Raw genomic sequence first — 22,481 nt, 5'->3', positions numbered from 1 at the left:
TACAGGAAAATTGCATCAGACCATTCTTGTAGAGGACGACGAGATCTGCAATTTCCATGTAAAAATTTTTCGCTAGCGTCAATAGTTAACGAGTAATTTGCAAAAAACTGGTTTTTCGTTTTTTGTAAATTACTCGTAAACTATTAACGCTAGCGCAAAAGTTTTATACGGAAATTATAGATCTCGTCGTCCTCTACAAGAATGGTCTGATGCAATTTTCCTGTAGGACTAACGATTTAGGAGTAATTGAGGAAAAACGAAATTTTTTCCCAAAAGTTCGCTGTTTCGACGCTGGGATGGTCGGATTTTGTCAACATCAATAAAACGCCAAATAATCATATGTAACTTGTTAAATACTCGAGTTAGAAGAAAAGTTCATAGAATCTCTCTTGTTGAGAACGTCAGGGCTTATAATTTCTGTATAAAAAGCTTTTCGCCAGCGTCAATACTTAATTGGATATTTCCTTCTATACTTTTTAGCACGTAGCTATTTATTATTAGCATTATTCTTCCGACGTCTGATTTCTTTTTAATTATAGGAAATGCGTTTTTCTAAGGTACACAAACTTTTGGGATTGACTGTATAGCCAATACATCGTTAAAGTTGTGTATCCACTTGCATTAGTCATTTCATAAAATACGAAATGACAGATCTGTCTTCGACTGTTCATTAAAATATCACGTGGTTTCATTTGTTCATTCTTAGAATGTCTCAGTCAGTTTTATAATAAATATTGAGTCATGTACTAAAAGGTTTCTGAATGGGAATGTATATAACGATGACGCGATGTGGGGAATATGATAAAAGTAGATGCGAGCCTTAAAGTAAAAATAGCAACTATTCTTTGTTGTTATACGGATTAGACTCTGAGCCAGTTAGAAAGTTAGTTGTTCTATGCAAGTACCTAAATCTAACGGTTTGTAGACGGCCCGGTGTGCCAGGCACAAAGTGGCTCCGCATAACTTGGCCCTTATCAGCGTCATCTGGATAGCACGTATTGTTCTCCGGGAAACTTGGCCGAGCCTGCGTCACCTTGATCGTACGTTCTCCTCCCCGCATTTGCCTCCCTAACATCTTCGTTTTTTATCACTCTGTAACACCACCGAGTTTCGAACGGTCGCAAACTACGCGCAATATGGACACTATTAATTGATCAATTTACAACGTCAACTATTCGTATTCGCGGTAAAGTTTCGATCAGAGCCGAGGATTAAACTTGCAGAGAGGATCGATAAAGGGACGAGCAGGTCGTTAATAATGGCTGCGTGGCACGTGTTCGGTAATCAGCACGGCTGGGGTCAGCTTTGCGCGGCAATTCCTGCCTGGAATGTTAGGCGGAAAAAAAGAGCGGTGGAAGGAAGCGGAGCTGATTCGGACGTCGAGCTGCATAGAATTCCGCAAACAAACGAGATGGATTTAATGAAACGTGCAACCCACGACAGCCAGGCTTGTGGATATCCCGATAATTCGATGGTCATCCCCGGGAACAAGGGATGCCGCTAATGGGGTGCGATTTTTTGCGCGTCACTGTCGGCCCAGGAACCGTGTTGCGTCGATTTTAATTCCGTCCGAACGTGACTCCTGCCTCTTTCAGATATCCCGTAGAATATTAACACGTTGAATGCCACGCCAATTTTACAGGGATTGTCCATGGCGCCACGATGAATTTTTTATTATGCGATACATATGTATAATGTTGAAATATTATCTGTAATAGATATGTTACAACATATAACAATTTTTGACATGTTAACCCCTTGAACGACAATTTATTTTCAGTCAGCACTTGAAAAAGAGGAAAGTTTATAACGAGCTGGACTCGTCATTTCCGTTCAAGGAGTTAATTGCGACGGGGTCACCGGTGACCTCCGTGGCGCTGGAGTGCGATTTCGCGAAGTATTGTCATTTGTTTAAATTATATATATTTCTATCAATCTGGGCGCGCCGTTCACCGATGGCCCTCATAGCGTCACTGCTAAGTTGAGTGCCAGTCACCGGTGACACCCGTTAGCATTCAACGTGTTAAAATCTGTACTGTAGAAATTCTATGAACGTGACTCGGTGAAGACAAACCAGAGAATCATGATCGCACTTTTTTGACTGTATTTTGCTATTCTTGGAAAAGCAAGTCTAAAGAGAATTTCAAATGAAGGAACGTCGATTTACCTTAACCAGACTGCTAACTGGGACGTAATAATAACAACTGAAGACAGAAGTTTATTGATAAATTACAAACAAAAGCGTTGCTTTAAATATTCGACCGAATATTTTCATTTCATTGTTTCATATAAAACAAGCAGCTCATTGAAACTGAGCCATTGTAATTGATGCTCATTTTTCTCATAAATTTCGGATGAAGTTATTTTGTTACATAAATGATCCTTTTAATAATAATTTTTAGCCAAGGGTATGAGGTGCTTAAAGTCAGTGACGGACGTGTGAACGTTATATGCACAAGCAACGACGCGGCGGCGTTACGTAGCCGGAGGGCCCTAGATGGTTTCATTGTTGTGCTGATCGAGCATAATGGGTGTAAAATTTTACACTGCCATCCGGTTTAAACACTGCATGCCAGTAAACAAACGCGCGGACACCTCGCCGAGGAATTAAATCGTTGTAAAATTCAACGGGGAATATTTTCGAGCTTAACGCGCGGTACAAAGTAGACGAAACGGTGTTCCATTCCCCGTGCAAAAAACCTCTCGGCGTTCGCGAGCTGGACGGGTGAGAAATTTCACGATGTACAAATGGATAGACGGCGCCGAGCCGAAAAATACGCTCCGCCCTGTAAACGGGTCGACCCTAGAGCCCGGGGTCAGAATTATTTTACGCTCCTCAGCAGGTTCCGCGCTAGCGCGGAGTATTCGACGTTCCCTTATCGCCCATTGCACCTTCCCATACACGCTCGCAATCTAGCGACGCGGTTTCCCGTCTGAAACCCCGCACTGAAAGAGCGGGTAAACGCGCGGTGGCCGACATTTGCGGACTGCCGTTTATGGCAGACACCGCGTCGACTAATCCCGGTGTATCCAGCGTTTCGCAAATTTTCCCTCCGGCTTCTGAACGGCTAGGCGCGCGCAAGGGATGTCACGTCCGCGTTAACGGCAGATTAAAACGCTATACGTCGTTGAAAATTTACGTCCGAGATAGGCATTTACGCTTAGAGTAAACGCGTGTGCTTAATGGGAACAAGTCGCCGGTCCGGAAGATACTGAGTAATTACGTGTTATTCCGGTATGAATTTAATAAAATAGGAGTGAGTACGTGGACGATGAATTTTCGCCATGCCTCGGCTGTCGGAGCAACCGGCACGGTTGCCCTATCTGACTAACCTACTTGCACGAGCCGGAAAGGATTTAAAGTCCGGGTGGAAAGTATGTTTGCGGATAACGTCCGACACGCTCTCCAACCCGGCTGGGAGATAGCTCTGGGTCACGAAGCCGGACGCGCAGCCTCTTAGCTCTTAACTCGCACAAATCTTTGATAATCGAAAACACCCAACCTGATCGGTCAGTCGATCGTATTAGCTGGGAACTTTTAAATAAGTTGCCTCTACTCCGAATTTCATTATTTTGCCGGGGAAACTTGGGCGAGAGAGTTCGCGTCAAAAATCTGTTGTTAACCGCTCGGTTGGACGCTGCTCTGGCCAGTTTCCTAAACTTCTCTATTATCGGTCCTCTGATAATGGAGCGATGCGATGCTTGTTTTAAGTTACACGTGTAAGCAAATTACAGTTGTTGCGCGCACCTAGCAGCGGAACGCTGCGGTCGTCTTGCGGGTATCCTTCGAGTTGCACCTCGCGAGTAGTTTCCACGTGCAAATAAAGAGCTGCTGCTGCTGCTGCTATGTTTCGGCCGCGATTCTTCCGGGCAACGTTCCAGCGGCACGCGCTGTTCAAATTTGTTTGCCTTCTTTTACCCGTCACGCGTTTGTTTGCGATTCGTGGCTAGCTTTAGAAAACACCCACCGACGAGTAACGTTCATGTACCGGTTTCGAATTTATCAGCGAGTCCAATATTGGCTCGGTTCGAAACTTGATTCACGAAAAAATAATTGCTCGAGTCCCTGATGGGAATCAATATTGAACGGAACAAAAGGAACATTCGGACGCGTTCAAATAAAACTTTACAAGGTCTCATTTTACGCGGAATTTCTCGCCGTATCCGATCCGCGTCGTACAGTCGAATTCGATCCTTATAACTCCTCGAGAGCACAGACGATCCTGTCGATTAGCCGACAGTGACGCGTGACAGCGGATCGACATTATCTAGATTCAGTCGGCTTTCCGCCGAGAGCAGTTACCGGAAATGTGCGCCACGCCGGCATCCCCCGCGGACCAATATTGTGACAGTCGGTGTTTATTCGCGACTCGTTGGATCAACACGAACGTCACACGATTTCTATCCGGCTGGACGACGCGACGGTCGCCAGTTGCGCCGGACGCCGGAGCCACGGCTCGATGACAGCGTCCGGTCAATGAAAAACCAACGCGGCCCACCGCGCGTAGAATATCGTGCTACGATTGTGATCGAGCCGGCCAAATGATTTTTCAAAACTCTTTAATTTCAATATGAACAACGAAATTGATTTTTTTTTATACTCTAACGGACTTCGAAGCGAATCGCACCTTGTTTATAGAATTTCTTCACGGTTGAATCCGAGTTACTATTGTGAAACCGGTGCATGAGTTTTCGACAATTTCTATAGGCAGTACGAAATAGAAATAGTAATAGAAATAGAAAATAAAATGAAATAGTGACAGTGTTNGACCAATATTGTGACAGTCGGTGTTTATTCGCGACTCGTTGGATCAACACGAACGTCACACGATTTCTATCCGGCTGGACGACGCGACGGTCGCCAGTTGCGCCGGACGCCGGAGCCACGGCTCGATGACAGCGTCCGGTCAATGAAAAACCAACGCGGCCCACCGCGCGTAGAATATCGTGCTACGATTGTGATCGAGCCGGCCAAATGATTTTTCAAAACTCTTTAATTTCAATATGAACAACGAAATTGATTTTTTTTTATACTCTAACGGACTTCGAAGCGAATCGCACCTTGTTTATAGAATTTCTTCACGGTTGAATCCGAGTTACTATTGTGAAACCGGTGCATGAGTTTTCGACAATTTCTATAGGCAGTACGAAATAGAAATAGTAATAGAAATAGAAAATAAAATGAAATAGTTCTGATGACAGTGTTTGTTTTTATAAAATATTGGATTTTTAAGTGAATTGCAGTTTGTTCCAAACATTCCTCTGCGAATTACTATTGTGATAACTCGGGGTATATGATTTTTGTATTACTCGAATCTGGATAATCTAATTAAATAGATTCGACGTTAGTTCTGTTAAAAAATAATGAATACCGAAATGGGTCGGTCGCTCCTTTGAAGATTTTTTTGTTAATTACTTTCCAATTCTTCCTTCGATATATTTTATGGGCTTTCATAAATCTCGCTGGCAACGTGAAGCCTTGATAAAGTCTCGGGGAACCGGCATAAAAAGTAACAAGTCAATAACGCATATAGAGCCAGGCTAGAGCCTCTCGGAGTCTATTAAGAACTTCGTACTTTGTGGCAATCTGCTTTGCCAATTAAGCTGCTTGCTTCCCCTTTAGAGTCAACCCTTCGTTGGTGCTCACTTCGCTGGAGAGAAAAATATTACCGTCCGAAAGAAGGAAAATTGGAGAAACAGAAATAGAGAGAAGTAAAAGGGAGAGATGTATAGTCGTCTCGAAAATGAAGGAAAGTAACCTTGGCTGGGGTGACATAACCCGGGGCGTAAAGGGACGCCTGCTTTTTGGGGTTCGCGACCCTAATCGTAAGCACACGTTCATTCTTCAAATAAATTGTCGCCGCAGGATTATTCAAATAAAAACTGACAATCGCACGGAGGGGTTGAATCTGCGTTTAATTTTTTTTTTACCTAATCTGCATTTTGGAGAATTTTCCATTAAAATTATTCAAATGAAAATTGGCATAGATTCGTTTATAATCTAGAATAATTGCAATTAGGGAATACGTGTTTGCGTATTTATTTTTGGGAAATTTCAACGTGAAGCGTTCGCTCGAAGCGAAGGTTGAACTTCTCGAGGTGAGGTAAAAAGGGTGGCGTAACCTTCGTGTTCCGCCTCGAGGCCAGGCTTCGATCGCGTCTTATCTTATCTCTGGTCTCTCCCTTTTTTTCTGCTAATAAGATTTTACGCGCGACTCGCGTGTCCTAAACGAGGCTAATCCTTTATCCCGCTCACGTACGGCCAGGTCGCTCGAGGGGATTTCGAGTGGCGCATCGTCGTCGCTTCCCGAAAAGCTTCGTCCTGCCGTCGAGTGGATGCACCCGCCTCCCCGTTTGCAATCGATCGATGCTTGATTCTTGATTACAAGCGTAATCCGATTATACCGCTTCGTCTGTGTAACACCCTCTTGTCTCCGTCCCCTGTAGATTTTCACTTTTCGTCCCGCTGCCCGCGCCCTATGGCACGCACGCAAATACGAACCGGTCTGTCCAATATTGGAGAAAGTTCGTCGAGTATGTGATATAGAGCGGCAAGTCGAGTGTAGGGTCGTTCGATAGTTTGATAGTTTGGCAACGAGAAATTGATAAAGTTGCTGGCACAGACACAGACTTAGGTAACCGTAGTTCGACTCGTGATATTCTTCGATCTTTCATTGCTCTTTGTAAACAGACAAAGTATATGATCTTTGCTTAAAGAGAATTGATTCTTAACGATTTCGAATTCGAGACGACCTGCCAAGCTATTAAACGTCTGATCGCGTAAATGTTAATCGAACGTGTAACCATAAAAATAGTTAGGCGGAACGGCGAGAGGAGTAACTGGTCCTGGGTAGTAAACGTGGTGAAGTAGCTGACTGCGAGGTAGGAAGTAGTAAAGTATTTGATTGCGAGAAAAGACGAGAGCCACTTCTCCTAAAGAAACTGTAGGGGCTGTCTGGCAACGAGGCTGGATAGAAGTGTCTGCTAGAGTCCCTAACTATGCCCGAAGAAGTCTATTTAGTAGAGAACAGTCCAATGGTAACTCTAAGTAGTATCGGTCCACGCCTGATCAGACATTCATACTTATAATTATGACACAGCGATTTTGTATCATATTAACGAGGCACTTGCGAAAGTTTTACTAGCTGATTTTTAAATGAATATTTCTCATTTGTTTATAAAAATGACTGCACTTCGTTAACGACAATTGATGGAAACAATATAGTTAGTTTCGAGTTTCGGTTCGATCTATGTCAACTGCTTCTCAATCGAGCTTAACAAGCCTGTCTCCGTTACATTGGTCAGCGTTGCGAACAAAGGGGACAATGATCGAATCTCGATACGCTGTGAATACGTCTCAACGTTTTGTCCGATAAAACGGAACGCAGTGCAACGCGAGTGATTCGTCAGAGCTGGCGGAATTCGTAGAAATTTACCTGGCGAGTGGGGAGGGTAAGGCGCGATCATAAGTTTACGGTGAATGCGGACGACGAGGCTATTATGTCGGTGTACATTTCACCCGGCGGGGAGAGGAATGCAGGTTCCTCCCGGTTCCGTGCCGTCGGGATTTCCTGGTTGGAACGAACGAATGGCCCCGCGTGTCCTCCGCGAAATATTATCGCTCTAAGTTGCAACGAAATCAGACGGATCCCCGGTACCATCACATTTCTCATGGGCGAACCTTGGCTCCGTCCAATTTCCTAAATACAATATTCGAAAGGCAAGAATAATTTCTCAAGAAATTTCATTGCACGATGCATTGTAATTTATTCGGTGCACAATATTTAGTTTTTGCCTGTCCACAATTAATCATGAATTTCTGTTCCTCGCTATGTAAAATCTCGCGCATGAATCACGTTGCGGTATAAGAAACGAGGGTAGAGCCGTGGCGCCGAACGAAACGTGGCCCGGGGGAACATTTCACGGAACGCCGGTCGCGGACCATGAAAATTTAATTATGTTTCACGTCATAATAATAATGATTCTCGTGCAAGGTAAATATAACCGTTTCTGCGCCGACCCTTTTATCATTCGGATCATAAATTGCCGTGAAGTGAGACCGGCTCGCGTTCGACCAGAGGCGTAGGGAAAGTGTCCGATCGATAAGCAGCCAGCAACGAATTTTCCACCGACATATGATAATGGATCGTTATGCTAATGGCTATTGTTCCCCGGCGGCGGCTTCGGGGATCATTACACATTAAAATACTGGTAAAAGTTCGCCAGCCAAATTGCTGGGCCATCGCTGCCAGCGTATACTTAATCGACGATCTCTCATTGAACGGGACCGAATTTTTTCAAATTATTCGCACTAGCAGATACAAATTAATTATGATCTCGACCGATAAAAGTGCGTCGCGTAACTTTGTATTGGATTTTTCTTCCTGTGGAACGAAATTTCAATTCACGTTCCCGTAGAGTCAAACCGTGGAGGTGCAAAATGGGTTCATGAAATCTAGAGAGCTATTCAAAGTGGCCGGTTTACAAGCCTTTGAGAACGGGTAACTAGAAACTCGGTGCTCCTCGCGCCAGAATTAGTATAGGAGCATAATTTCTTGAACACATTCGGTGGGCACCCGAGGGTAGTTCAAGTTTACTTCGTGCCATCCGAACTTCTAGGCCGTTCGGAATTTCTCCAACTTCACCGAGCATCGATATCGTTATCCGATGCAATTGTCGTTGGTTAATACACCGCGGTCTCCCTGGAGCCATTATTCCCGAAATCCAAATTTAAAATTGCACACGTACCAAGTTTAAACACACGTTTCATACGTACCGAGATTAAACACACGCTCTGTACACAAGCAGTGAAATGGGTATATTTTTTTTCAATTACAGTCAAATTTTCTGTTTGAAATTCCTGCATATTTGGTGCCGGTCCTGTTTGACGACGTCCGGAATATTTACCTCAATTTTTCGGCGAGACACATATCAACTGTTTGCCGTAGCCGGAAAATCATTCAATCTTTCACCGATTTGTTTAATCGGCAACGAAATTGGATCGAATTTATTTGCCGTCGAACGCGAGCAATTTGTGGTCAAAAGAAACGGCACTTTATTAACGTCCGCTAGCGGGGTTGCGCCGCCGTTTGTTTAAACTACATTTTTATGATTTATCTAAAATTACGACTCTTTATTACACCACCGCTCCGTTGCAATTTATTGACTCATCGTTCCGTTTCTCGTTTTCGTTCTCTAAATATTTTCGTTCTCCTGTTCGTACTTCTACGACCGCAGTTTTTCCTCCTTCCCCAGCGTACAACGCGAATCTCGCCTTCTATCTTGGACAAATTCTCCCCAGCCGCGCGCGTACGTACATACATACGTACACAGCGAATGACCGGAAACCGTCAAAACTTCCCGTTGACAAACGATCCACCCTGGCCGAGAACGAAACTGCTGCCGCGAAAACGTTTCCCGATGGTAATGGGAGGGCAAAGTTTCTCTCTCGCGCGTTCCCCCGCCTCTCTGTTCCGCTGTCCGCGGGCGAAGATGAATTTTCGCTTTTTGACAAGATGGATCAACCCGGCCGGAAGGCGTCCACCCGATTGGAACTCGATCCCCGTTAACTACTGCGTTTTTCAGCCATTTACCGTGACGAATTCCCGGCGAAATGGCACGAAGCATCGATGGTTACAGGAAAAATATTGCGCCAACTCCGTTTGCCCATTCTCCTCCCGCGAGATCAACACGAGTGAAAATGTTTCGGTTCGTTCGAATTCAAGATACCAAATGCTAATAACGTGACCGTTTACTGTGATAACAATTAATTCCAAAGACTTCCATTAACAGCCGGTGATTAATAATTCGCGTAGGAATTAATCGTTAATACGAGCTTTTCGTTTGGAGGACGTAAACCGGTCTGGGAAACCAGAGAAAATCTGCTTCGCACATTTTTCTCTCCACACCTACGCTGTTATATTCCAGCAACGCTTCTCCTCTTATTATCTTCCAGTCCGCGCTCCAGTTCCTAGTTTAACTTCAACCTTCGCCTCTTTTTTTTTCATGCAAGAGAGTTGCAACGCCGGGAACGCATTTGCCCTGGGACGCGTCTGGCGTTTCGAAATTTGTCAACGACCTGCGCTTACCCCGGGCAAAAGAAACCGGAAATAGAACCAGTGCTCCGTGATCTAACGAGACAATCCCTGGTTTTTCACGAGGCGACGGATAAACAAATTCAAATGTGGAGTCAGCCCTGGCAAAGACTGATTACGGTTCTTGCGTCCCGTTTCCCTCCATTTCTCTTCGCAGAGAGACGTGACGCTTTAGTTTCAGTCGAACCTAGGTTTGAACGCAGACGAGCTATAGTCCGGTATCGAATAGGCGTTTAGTCACCGGCTCTCCTCGTCGGACTTGGCGCGAACTTTCCGTTTTCAACGAAGAATTCAAAGCGAAAACTGGGACGCTCGGGATAAATGATTGAAAGCGAGAAAAGCATCGAAAATCGGTCGACTCAGCGTAATTTACCATGGAACTGTGCTGCTACGTTCACAGAACTGCACGTTGATTTCGTTTATTCTTGCTGGAAAAAGAATGGAACTCTGATCTGTGTTATTTATACGAGATGTACCGTATTCTGTGCGGTTATTACAATACGATAAAATAGATGGTCATTCATGCTAACTTTGCCAACTCTAACCCGGATATTTTCTCTAAATCTGTCGAACACCAAGTGTTACCCTTTTCTCCAAATGAATTATTCTTGACTTTCCGCTTCGCCTACAATAGTATTATTATTTCTCGTTGTTTCATTTTACATATGTTATCCCAGTTCTATGTTCCATTTTTATTGTACGTGTTTTTTCAAACCCGTACATTAATAATGAAATACATAAATTATGGGGCACCATGTGTAAGTACACACGTAGGCAGTCGGCGCAACGTCGCCGAGATGGTTCGTTGGTCACGAGAAAGACGTACGAGCGTGGAATCGGTTGCCAGAAATCCCACGGAATTGGGTCAATTCGAGGAACGACGGCGTCGAGCGGTTTATTAACAAAACGCGTAGCGGCGACGTAACCTTCTCGTCTATTTGCCCCGTGGTCGTCGGTCGGTGAATGTAGGTTGATGTATTAATATCATTAAACTCGCGTACGAACCGTTCGGTATGCCCGCCAAATCGCGAGCCCTTTGGCCGCCGCGCCTGGGACCCACTCCGTGTGTATTTTAAGACGCGGTACAATTTTGCCGAGGGCGAACACGCGGCCTGTTACGCTGTCTGGCTAATTACGTTTTTCCGGGCTCTAAATTTCACCTCAAAACAGCGAGTAAAAAATTCGGTCGAAGTACGTTCCATCTGTACTGTTTAAAAATTTGTTAACGCGAGTTACCGTCTCGTTGTTAGGAGGAAATTCGAGATACTCGAGAAAGTCGTTGGGGCTGAAAAACGTTCCATTCAGATAGGGCTTTGCACGCTCCGATTGAATACAGTCAATCGCTGTATATTATAACCATTGTACACGGATTCGGTTCATCGAAATGCAATTAAGGAACGGGTTTAATACCTTGTGACAATTACCTTGGGCTTTCTGGTGAGCACAGACCAAGCGAGAGATTAAAGCCGCTCGTTTTGGTCCCGGCCGGATGCGCATCGGAGCCGCCTGAGAATTCCGGTTTACGGTGTTTCGTTGTGCGTTACAGAATCGCGCGACTGGTAATCTCAGAACGAAAGGATTACGATTGCTAATAGCAAGTTTGGATTGCATAACTGTTCAAATTGATATTGTTATCGCGTTTTTATGGCGCTGTACAGATCTTCAAAGAGCATCGTTTGGCTCTCTGGGTAACCGACGGAATCAATAGGAACAATCGCGGCAATAGTGTTCTATCAAATAAATCGCTATCCGTAGCTACGCAATTACATGCAGTTATTTCCCGATAATTGGTGAAACATTCGGCTAGTTCATCGGATTAAATATAATTACCACAAGCATTTCGTTGAACAAAGGCTGCGTTAGTTAATCCGATGAATTATAATAGTTTCTGAACGAACTAAATTCCGTGTCTGGCATGAAAAATGAAACAAGACTTTCATTATCACGTTTGCTCAATGTTCCCGATCTAGTAATTTATTTATCCATTCGTAAACTTGGATAAGAAGAAAAAGAAAATTGTTGAACGAGGGAACTGAATTTTGTGATGCGGTAAATGAAATTTTAGACCTCTCGTTATCGCGTCTCGTCAATTTTTCCAATCGTCGTCCCGATTGTAGCGTTTCTAATAACTTAACCAGGCGTTCGCGAAGTTGGATAAAGAATCAGATCGACCGGTTCCGGGAACGCAAACTCCTTAACGGGCAGCGACACAAAATAATCGGATAACGTTGGCTCGGCTAAGCAATGAACATTCCCTCGGACTTCGATGAAAGCCAATTCCACGCGGCAATGCTGTTAGCGCTCGACTTCGTTTTATTGGCGCCTGGCCGGTAGAGAGTCGACTGATCGCAGCGATTCGCGAGGCGATGCCTACGCAGAACCGGGTTCGGGAAAGCTCGAAACAATTCATCGACCGGTGAAACGTTTCTGCAGGGTGAAAAAAATGTGCCGCGTGCCACGCTGTATCGCGCTTTCGTTATCGATCTAATCACTGCGAGCCGTGGAATAAATGAACGGGGGTAGAAGTTTGAAAAAATCTTGATACAGCCGATAAAGGATAAATCGATTCCTGTCCGTTTTCGAGGCGTTCGCAGAGTAAAAGCTTGAACACCGGCATTTCCCGGAACGGGAAGGAGCGAAGCTGGGCGGTGGCCACCGGCCGATTGCACGCTTCGTTGGAGGCCCGCTCGTGCGTGGCAACAATAAAGCGTGAACAGAAGTTCTCCCGCACGGCCGCTCTGTAACCGGAAGCTTCCGGGCCGGAAACGGACCGCTGCGTCGCCGGAAACGTCGTCGTTGCCCGATATTTTCCACCCGAGGTACCCGATATCGGCGCCCTGTATCTTAATAAATTTTATCGCTCTGCCCCTCATATCGATATCGACCTTTTCAATTTATACGATCGTATTTATTTTTCTGAGCGCACAAAGAACCGAATAATTTATCGCGATGCACCTTCCCCGGCGGTTCCGAGCTTTACAAAGAAATTATTTTCAGGATTTGCTACCCGTTTGTAATCGTACGTTTCGAAGCGAATGAGTTGCTGTAAAAATCTTTGTGTCGGGCGCGGAAATAACTTTCACGCTCTGGAAGCTTGTAGAAACGTAAATTAATAAGGATTCGTCTCAAATAAACGGAGAAGCACCCGCGGTCGCCAAGCCGTTTAGCGGCGAACGTCCGAGGGATGTTTACGAGTGGTCCATTTTTCAGAGTCTCTTCCCGCGTGAAAACCCACTCTGGGCCGACTCTCTCACAGAAACCAGAGTCTCGAGAGCCCGCAAGGGCCGCGACAGGCTCTGTATTCCGTATTTCTTTGAAATTACCCGGCACTTGCAGCGTTTAAGCTCTTCTCGGAGCTCGTTTAGACGACTCCGAACGGTCGGACCACCGGTCTCCAACCTTTTTTACACCCCTGCATTCTTACCGTTATCAGAGCTTAACGTTTTACAATCTCGCTTGTAATCTCGCCGCATGCATTATCGCGTGATTTGTGCAGAGATTGGTAAATCTCTCAACTCTTTTCCTCTCGACTAAGAGAAATTAATGAACGAGGTATTTAACGAAATTAGTCTCTCGTCGTTTACAAGACAACGTGATCTACAAGGTCAGATTTTTATTAACGAACTAATTTTATTAGGGGGAGAATAATTAATGCTCGTTTCGCACTTAAGACCGACGCTAAGATCTTTAGTTTAGCATTTCTACCGTGTTCGCATAAAAGCTCATTCTGATGTTGGCGCGGATATTTTCAACGTAATCAAGCGGATACGTTTCTCGCAACGCTCGGGGCGCGAAATCCAATTTCACTGATGAACGCTTTCGTGGTACAATTAATCGACGTCTCTCTTCATTGATATCGGATTCCATGAATTTAATTAACCGAATTTCCCCATTTCGAATCCGCGCGCGTGTTTCTTTCGTTTCCGACGCGGTTGCACCTCCCCCGCCGCTCCGCGTGACTCGATTGCTCTTTGCGATTAATTTTGAACGGCGCCGCGCCGTTCGCGTGAATCAAACACTGCGTTCTTCGCCCGGCTCCGACCCCCCGCAGATTTCGAACTGCACATCAACCGCCATCGTTTCCGTTTCGCGTAAATCGCGAAACGTATAAAGCGATTGCTTTGTTTGCCGGTTATTGAGGTCGCTGTTACTGCGGCGAATCCCGGCTAGCCGGATACTTGCGCCGGGAGAGAAAGGGCAGGGATTGCCGGGGTTTTAGAAACGAGAATAGAGAAAAATACGGCGACGGGGTATTAATCGTCAGGATTTTATCTATCGCCCACGCTGCAGAACCGTCGCGGCCCGGATCCGAGGAAATATGGGGTTTTCATGGTACTCCCCGGCGTGAAAACTGGCTGCGAATCGCAGACATTCGTTCGTTTGTTTCATTGGTCGATCCGTTACCAGCTTGGCAACGTTTCCGTCCCGGCTATATAGCCAATGCTTCGATCGCTCATTTGCATCGGTCCTCCGAATTTCCAATTTGTTCGCTCGTACGGGAATTCGCAGAAATATCAAATTCCCAGATGCCGTCGATACCGGGGATACGAGCCCCGACGTCCCGGAGCTCTCAGGGAAATTCGCGACTCCCCGATACGTATCTGTACCTGTCCCTCCCTGTAACGGCGAGATATTTATTGCCAATTAGTACTGCAAATTGTCCTCGCGCGATATATCGACTTTAATAAACCCTGGAGTCAGACCGGTGAGCAACTTCCATCCCGGTACCGGGTTTTAATCCAACCCGGCGCGACGCGACGATGATATAACCGGATTTATCAAGCTCTTCCTATATCTGATATTAAATTTGCGGATTCGGTGATCGACGGCGGTGCGTCCTTCCGTAACAGCTGCGTTGGCAATCGTCGGATTCCGATGATTCCTCAAAGGATCAGGCGAGAATAATTGGAAAATCGTTCAACGAAAATGATTTCACGCTACTCAGAGCTCGCTGATTATGTTAAACAGCGAGAATGAAATTTAACGCGAGAGACGTGACACGCGTGTAATAAATTCTCTTCAGCTTCCGTCGACAGATTCTCTATTCTCATTTTTTGTAACGCAAAGCACGTGCGTTCCTTTTATCTCGTAAGTTTCGTAAACCAAAAGGCTATCTTTGTTGTCAGCTGGCTTTATCGAAACGTTTAAACGTCGCGACGGTGACGACGTCAAGTGACGAGAGGAAAAAAAAAACGTGACGTCGTGTCAGGACGCCCGGAGGTAGCAGACGATTGCGAACGAGGATCCTGAGGTAACGTCGACGATGAATAAAGCACTCGAGAATTGAAATTTCAAAGCTCTTCTTCTACAAATTCTACCCTCCGCGATCATTATTATTGGGACTATGATAAAATACAGACTGGATCCACAGGAATCATCGGTTCTGTATTGGAAAAATTGGAATCCCGTCCGTTTTCGATTTTATGCAAGTCGGACAGGTAACATCGGGTCACGCAAAGTGAAGAGATGAACCTAGTCAGGTTTATGAATGAAGCTTACTTGAAGCGGCTCAGAGCGCATTCGAAATTGGAAGCCCGGGGCTAAATAGAACCGTTTAATCGCGGGGATTATTCTCTGTCATATTTTACTTTGGGTTTTGTGAAAGATCTGCGAACGAATTTCGTGGCTCGAAATAAGCTGGGTCGAACCGCTTTTAAAACGTGCTTTCAAGAGTCAGTCGATAGGGAGATGGGGAGCAACAAGACGAGTACCCATCAATTTGGCTATCAGCTTTTCTTTCACGATCCTACTCCCGAATTTTACGAGTTTGTCCAGTGCCGTATAACGAATCGAGGGTGAGAATCGGGAGAGTTATTGAGTGAAAGGGTCCCAGGGAAAATACCGAAATCCTCGTCCTATTGATAGAGACCGAACGCTTATTTCACTCCAAGACGAGGCCAATTATGCTGTTTGAGGATGAGTCGATAATTTGCAACGATGTCACCACAAATGGACGCTGGGTATTTTTTTTAAAGGGAGAAAAAGTCGTTCTCCTTTCGTTTGTCGTTGTTAACGTAACGGACGTACCGCAAGGAAAACAAAGGGAATCTTAGATGGGTGGCTCGCGAGCCAATAACGTGCTTTACAGAAAGCGGATTTTAACAGTGCTCGCGTGCGGCACGCCTCGAAAGCAACGGATTTTAGCGCAGCTCTCGTCGAGATATCGAAAAGGCGATGAGTTCTCGCTCTTCGAATTGTTCGAGGATTTGTGACGAGTGAATTGATTTCGCCGTTGTAAGGAAATGCCGGCCACCTCCGGCCGGTAATTTGAACTCGCTTTTTCGACGTTCCCGAGGAACAAACGCTGCGTCGGCTGATCGAAACGGTAATTACTCGCGGAAATTGCTACAGTTATTTTTTGCATAACGTTTGCAAGAATTTTTATCGGAAATTGCGTCTCGTATTGATATGTTATGACGTATATTGAAAATCATAACGAACACCGTTTTCCTAGCAATTCGTTGGAACTCGTTTCTCGATTCAATCGTACTGATTAAATACAGAGATTTATTTATTTATTTATTATGAATTTCGTCGGAACGAAAAGCTTTGTGCCATTGCAATGGAAATCGCTGAAGGATGAAACGAGACGTGGAATGTTAATGAGCAAACGTGTACCGTCTGCACAGGAATAAACTAGAATGAAAAAATGTCTTGCAGATATAAAAATAAAAATGTTATAGGGCTTGTATCTAGTGACGCGTAATTCGTCAGAGTGCGTATCGTTATTGAAATTGCGGCTCGCGTTCCTCGGCGTCTGTGACTTACGGTTTCCCAGTGGAAATTTACGAGCTACCCTGCCGCGGAACGTGATAATCAATCAAATCGTAATCGCTTGCGATCCGCTGTGAAAAATGTGCGGAGAAAAGCGGCGATCGCTTTGACTGCCGTAGAGTAAATCGTAACCGCACGGGTGAAATCGAATTAACTACACGTACGATGAGCCACTCGTACATTTGTGAATCGCTGTCAAATCTATCGGCATTTATCCTGCGTTGTTCCACGTGAAAATGTGCTAACGAATTTATCCTTTCATGGAACATGAAGATAATTGTTCAAAAGAAGCCGGAATTTATTTAGTGCTTTTGACAGAAGCTATTAAAAAAAGATTACGTTTTATAATAACAAACGGAAACTAATGTGAAACAGAAATATTTTATCCAAACGAAAATTCTGTTGAAATGAATCAGTAACAGTGTAGTTTGTATAATTTTCCAATTATCGTTGTATAAAGCCTGCTCGCGTACGCGGATCTCCCATTCGCAGTTAACTTCTGGCCTCATGTTTACGGCTGAAGCGGAGTTTACGTGCCGGTGACTTCTTCGAGGAAACTTTATTCATTTCTCTTCTCCCCGAATAATCCTGCTTAATTAAATTCTGCTTCCCATTCGCCCCAGTACCGTCTTCGACAGGATTAGCTGTCCCGAGGGGCATCGTGCTCGCCGGTCGAGCTACACATTTCCCGCCCGACTCGCGCGGTTAGGTGCGACCGGACCCAGGGCAGGGAATCTCGGTGAGACCGGTCGAGATTTTCGACGATTCTCCCTGCCGTTTGCTTTTAAAACAAGACGCGAGGATCCCTTTGTCCCGAATGAGATCCTCGGGTTCATTGAGAGCCGGGGTTTACACTTTGCCTCCGACAGAGAACAATGCAAACTGTTCTAGCCACGGTCCGCGTTGAAAGCTCAATTGAACCCCCTTGACACGGGACAATGTAATTGATCGCGCGAAACGTCTAGATTATGCGACGCTGCTTGACGAGGCCTCCATTCAATCGAGAAATTGATTGGCAGCGATTTTTGTTTACCGCAGTGTAACGCCCCCGCGATCGATGCGCATACATACCGGCCAGGCCCGGCGGCCCGAAATTGACAGAAATCACCGGCGACGTCCATTGGCGGAACTCCAATCGACAGGTTGGACAATTAACCCGATTTGACAAACTTCCCGTTAGAAATTCACTGATTACCGCGTTGATCGATCGGTGAATCACCCTATTAAAATCCGATGGTCTGCTCGCTACGCAGCCCGGAAGCTGCAGTTGCAACGCGGAACTCGCTCTGCCCTTTCGTTACGATTGCTTTTAAACAGCAAGACGTTCTTTGATACTCGAATCTGTTGTAGAAGAACCAAAATTGGTGAACAAAGGGAGAACGAATCTAACTCTGTACTCTCTTTAGCAAACCGGACCGGAAACATTGCGGCGAGCTAACTTTTGTCATTTAATTAGAGAAAAGAAACTTCAGTTTTAGACCGGATGGAGTCGAACTCACCTTTTCGGTACGTAAGGACGGTTCACCGGTCTTTGAGACAGGCGCAAGGTATTGGGGAGGGAATTTATATTAGAGAATATACACATTACATCGCAAAGATATCTTAAATTATTTATAAAATTATTATTGAACAATCGTTTGTTATAGAAATTGATAAGAATGAAATTTATAAGAATTATTACAAATACAGTGCTGTTCACTTGCACAGTTACAGTGTTGTTCATAAGTTCTTCCTAAAATATATACATATATATAATTATCACAAACATTTCATCTCTAATCCATTGCAAAGCATTAATTAACTAAATGAACAGTTGAGATTACTCATATGGAGACTGAAAGCCTCTGGCGTTTATAATAATAACGCCAACTCCGTTGATATTTCTCAAGTGTGCACATCAATATAAACTACTGCCATTCACTAATTCATATCGTAAATGAATCGAACTAATCAACAATTTTGACGACAATTTGTTTCTCTGAAATAAAGATACATATTTATAGAAACTTTTAATCGGATCTATTGAAACGAAGGGCACTGTGTATTCTGGTACCGTTTCATGTTTGGTTAAGAGGCTTACAGGATGGTTCGCCGGAATAATAACGACGGATATCTGGTGAACCAGACTGTATAACTTCTCGGAGGAAAAGTATAGTTCAGGACTCACCGAGTATGAGCAGCAGTAGAACTTGTTGCGGGAGCCGAGCCACCATTGTGGGCTCCTCCTCTGGCGCATTTATGAATTGAAATCGGCCGATCCCGCCGTGCACCGGTACCACTATCACGATCACAGCCGCCCCTTGCAACAACATTCATTTAACGTTACTCCCTTCCTTCGTTGTTGCTCGCCGCACGCTCCCTTCGAGCTCAGCTATCACACGCGCGACACACAACCACTGAACGCACAGACATGCATGCGTCCGTTCCTTATGATTACACGTCCCGTTCCGGGTTTTCAGGCAAGATCACGCCCGTGTCCGCGTGTCCTCCGTTTCACTCGGTCTCACTTTCACATATCATGGATTTAACCCACGATCGGCTGTAACATTCAACCGCGAATTGGCAACGAGTTGTGCTCGATCGCGAGGATTTCGTTAAACTCCTCACCTAGTCGTTTCGTAAATCATATTTTTATTAATGCTTATTAATTACTTGGTTAATTAAACGAGCAAACTGATTTTCTAATAATTTTTCGACGGTAAGGAGAATTGTTACTCGAATGACGTCTAAAGCGAAGTCTTGCGTTATCCGAACGCGGTAAATGTTTTTCGAAAGCTGGTAGAAAAGAAAGAAACAACGGTGAGAGAATGATTTACTGGCCGGAGCGGGGGTTGCTGGTTGACAGACCGGCAGTCTATCCCCGATAAAAGAGCGCGCAAACAAAACGGCTAGAGCCGGGGGGTGGCGAGGGGGTCGGTCCGAGGTGTTTTATGTGACGGTCGAGGAGGATCGAGGTGTACACAACGCGAGCGACGATCGAATATTCCTCAATGCGTCGAACAGAAAGCCCGGTCCAGAAAATTGAAAACCGATAAGCTTGATCTTGGATAAACCCGTGAATGGGTTATCTCGCTGGCGCCAGTGATTTTCGCGCCGGCATACCTCGCAGCTCTGGTAGCAATTAGTATTGACGATTTTTATCCCGTTACCGGACAAGCTTTCAAGATAAACGGGCCTTCCCGGCGACGAGTTTTTTTCCCAACGCCGACGAGTAGATCGTTCTACACGTCGATTCACGCTTTTTTCTACCTGAGTCGCAACGAATCAACGCACGAGTTTCGTCCCGCCTACAATCGCTACACTGGTTCTCGCGTTTCGTAAACTGTTTACCCGTTCCGTTGTTAATTTTCCCCGTCGGGAGTGAAAGAACAGCCGTGTTGCCCGTAAACGGGGCGAGAGGAAGCGCGATAAATATCGCCGACTCTGCTTTTCTACCGGGATATGAACTTTTCATTTGCTTGTTTTTCTCCAGCAAGGTTGAATATGCATGACGACGGGAACAGGCCACTTGGCAAAAACAGCCCCATCCCGACGCTCCGTAGGTACGCGGCTGACTTTTTCCACCCCCCCGATCGCCGCACGTTCGCTGATTAGGGTTTAACAGGGGAATCTCGGCGCCCGCGGTAACTGATCTCTCCCCAGTTAATTAAAATCGAAATTGAAATTAAAACCGAAAGATTTTCCAATGAGTGAGGAAAACCGTCTGCACGTGTCCGCAGAATTTATTACACTATTTCGGCTAAGAAAAATCGTCGAATACCGTTTTAAATTATCTTATCAAATCGTTTATACTCTCGGTAGTACGGCGATCTCTCGAGGCTGCTGTTGGCCGGCTGCCGAGATTTTTCGCGTGGATATTTTTGTCGCGACCGTGCATCGGTCTCTGCTCCGGTGAGGAACGTCGAGTAGCATGTAACGAGTAGCTTAACACCGTGAAACGAAAAAAAGAAAAGAAAACCGTACCGATCAGCGTTCCCCTATTTTCGAACTTTCCAAGCGATCGAGCCCGAGTTATGTAATACACTTCTTCGTTCCGCGCGTTTCTCTTGACACGCGGCGGCGTTCTTCTCCCCGTTCGTCCGTGGCTGGTCGAGTTCACACGCGTGCACGTGACGGGTAAATCGGAGCCGGTTCGCGAACTGCCGAGGGAATGGAGCCACGTCAACGAGACGTCGCACGCGGAGTCTCACCGCCGACTGGCGAGCTTCGCTCCGCTCGGTGCGCACCCCTCTTCCTATTCCTCGTACCGCACGAGCACGCGCCCCGTCGAGCGCGTTCCACGCGAGCAATCGCATCCGTTCCGACGACTCTGAATATCGCGCGAAAAGCGTATGATTTCTCACAAAAGGAATTTGCAATGAATATAATTCTCCGAGACGCATGAAATCTTTCTTTGTGGATAGTAGTTCCAGTAAATGCAAAGTCAGACGAATAAAAGATATTTTTAGAGGCACGACGACGTGAACGTTCTCGTCTTTCCCGACGCAATGGACATCGTTCCCCATACCTCATAGACCCACGGGATTTATAGAAATTTCCGATGAAATTTTCGCACTCGTGCACTCCGATAATTGTTATGTCTGCAGCTTTTTATTGTTCCACGCTCGCATATAACGTAATCTGATTTCTGTTTTCTGCTGCGTGGCTGCTGACCCTTGCCGACTTTTCTGACGTAACGAGGTGCGGTAGAAAAATCGCGAGATATCGCGGAATGGAAGGAACGTGTCGCGAATACAAGAGGGAAACGGGAACTAACAATGCAAAATTGAAAGAAATGTAGGTGGTTTGACGACTAGAGGAAAACAGTGGTGGGCCTCCTGGTGAACTAATTACTCGCCGACCACGTATTCTCTGCAAACATACCGAAATTCGGACTACGGGGCTAAATGCGTGTTCACTTCGGATGTTACTCTGCGCAAGTAGAAACGCGACTTGTTACGTACGCATGTAATAAGACGAAACGAAGTCAAAAGGGATTCATTACCGGCGTATCACTCGATGTCTGTGGGAACGTTATACGTTGTACACGTATATCGCGCGATAGTTGCTCGCGGCCGAACAAACAGCGCCAAGTGTAATCGAGATCTCGCAAATATTCCTGCATGGGAAACTGACGACGTCAGGAAATGTTAACGAGACGCCTCTCGGTTATTTGCTGATGACATCGCCTGCTTCGAGACATTGCTCGGCTCGCTATACCGTGAACGTCAACCACGCGTCCTTCTTAAGCCAGAAATGCTCGCAGTCGACTAACACAGCTGTTAAAATCATGTTACGTAAAATCGATTTGTTTAAAATCGTCTCAGTCGGTGAAACGAAGCACGTTCGGGGTTATCGAGTTTTATAAAACGCACGGAATTCTTGGGGTAACTTCCGACCGACGACTATCATTAATTAATTGAACACGAACGGGGAGGGGGAGGTTAATTCATTCGGTGTCGATGAAATTAAAAAGAAAAGCGTGGGCGGAGGAAAGTCGGTAGTTGCCCGGCGAAAGGGTACGGGCGCGGGCGCTGATCGAGCACCCGTCACTGGCAGATTTCTAACCGACGTTTTCCAATTCGCGCGGCCATTCACCGATCGACAAAAGCGCTGGCTCTTTTGCAAATTGCA

At 45.5% G+C, this 22,481-nt stretch overlaps 1 protein-coding gene across 5 annotated transcripts in view; it reads right to left on the bottom strand.

The window, feature by feature from the left end:
- The window catches only part of Neto (Neuropilin and tolloid-like), a 72,405-nt gene extending 51,353 nt beyond the window's left edge, over nt 1-21,052 (bottom strand). For 2 of the 5 annotated variants that reach the window (XR_003389066.1, XM_018023347.2), the window contains exons 1-2: nt 20,661-21,052; nt 19,036-19,407 (exon numbers count right to left, since the gene is read on the bottom strand). Coding sequence is in view for 4 of the 5 variants with exons in the window: in XM_018023347.2 (XP_017878836.1) it covers nt 19,036-19,180 (145 nt within the window). In the remaining variant the exon portion in view is untranslated. The other 3 variants (XM_018023349.2, XM_018023346.2, XM_026812919.1) reach the window with 3 other exon arrangements.
- Nucleotides 21,053-22,481: the final 1,429 nt, after the last annotated feature.

Source organism: Ceratina calcarata, unplaced genomic scaffold (assembly GCF_001652005.2).
Source record: "Ceratina calcarata isolate Rehan_Ccalc_2016 unplaced genomic scaffold, ASM165200v1 scaffold301.2, whole genome shotgun sequence".
Taxonomy (NCBI): domain Eukaryota; kingdom Metazoa; phylum Arthropoda; class Insecta; order Hymenoptera; family Apidae; genus Ceratina; species Ceratina calcarata.
The sequence above is the reverse complement of the archived record's forward strand: the minus strand, read 5'-3'. Positions and strand labels throughout refer to the sequence as shown.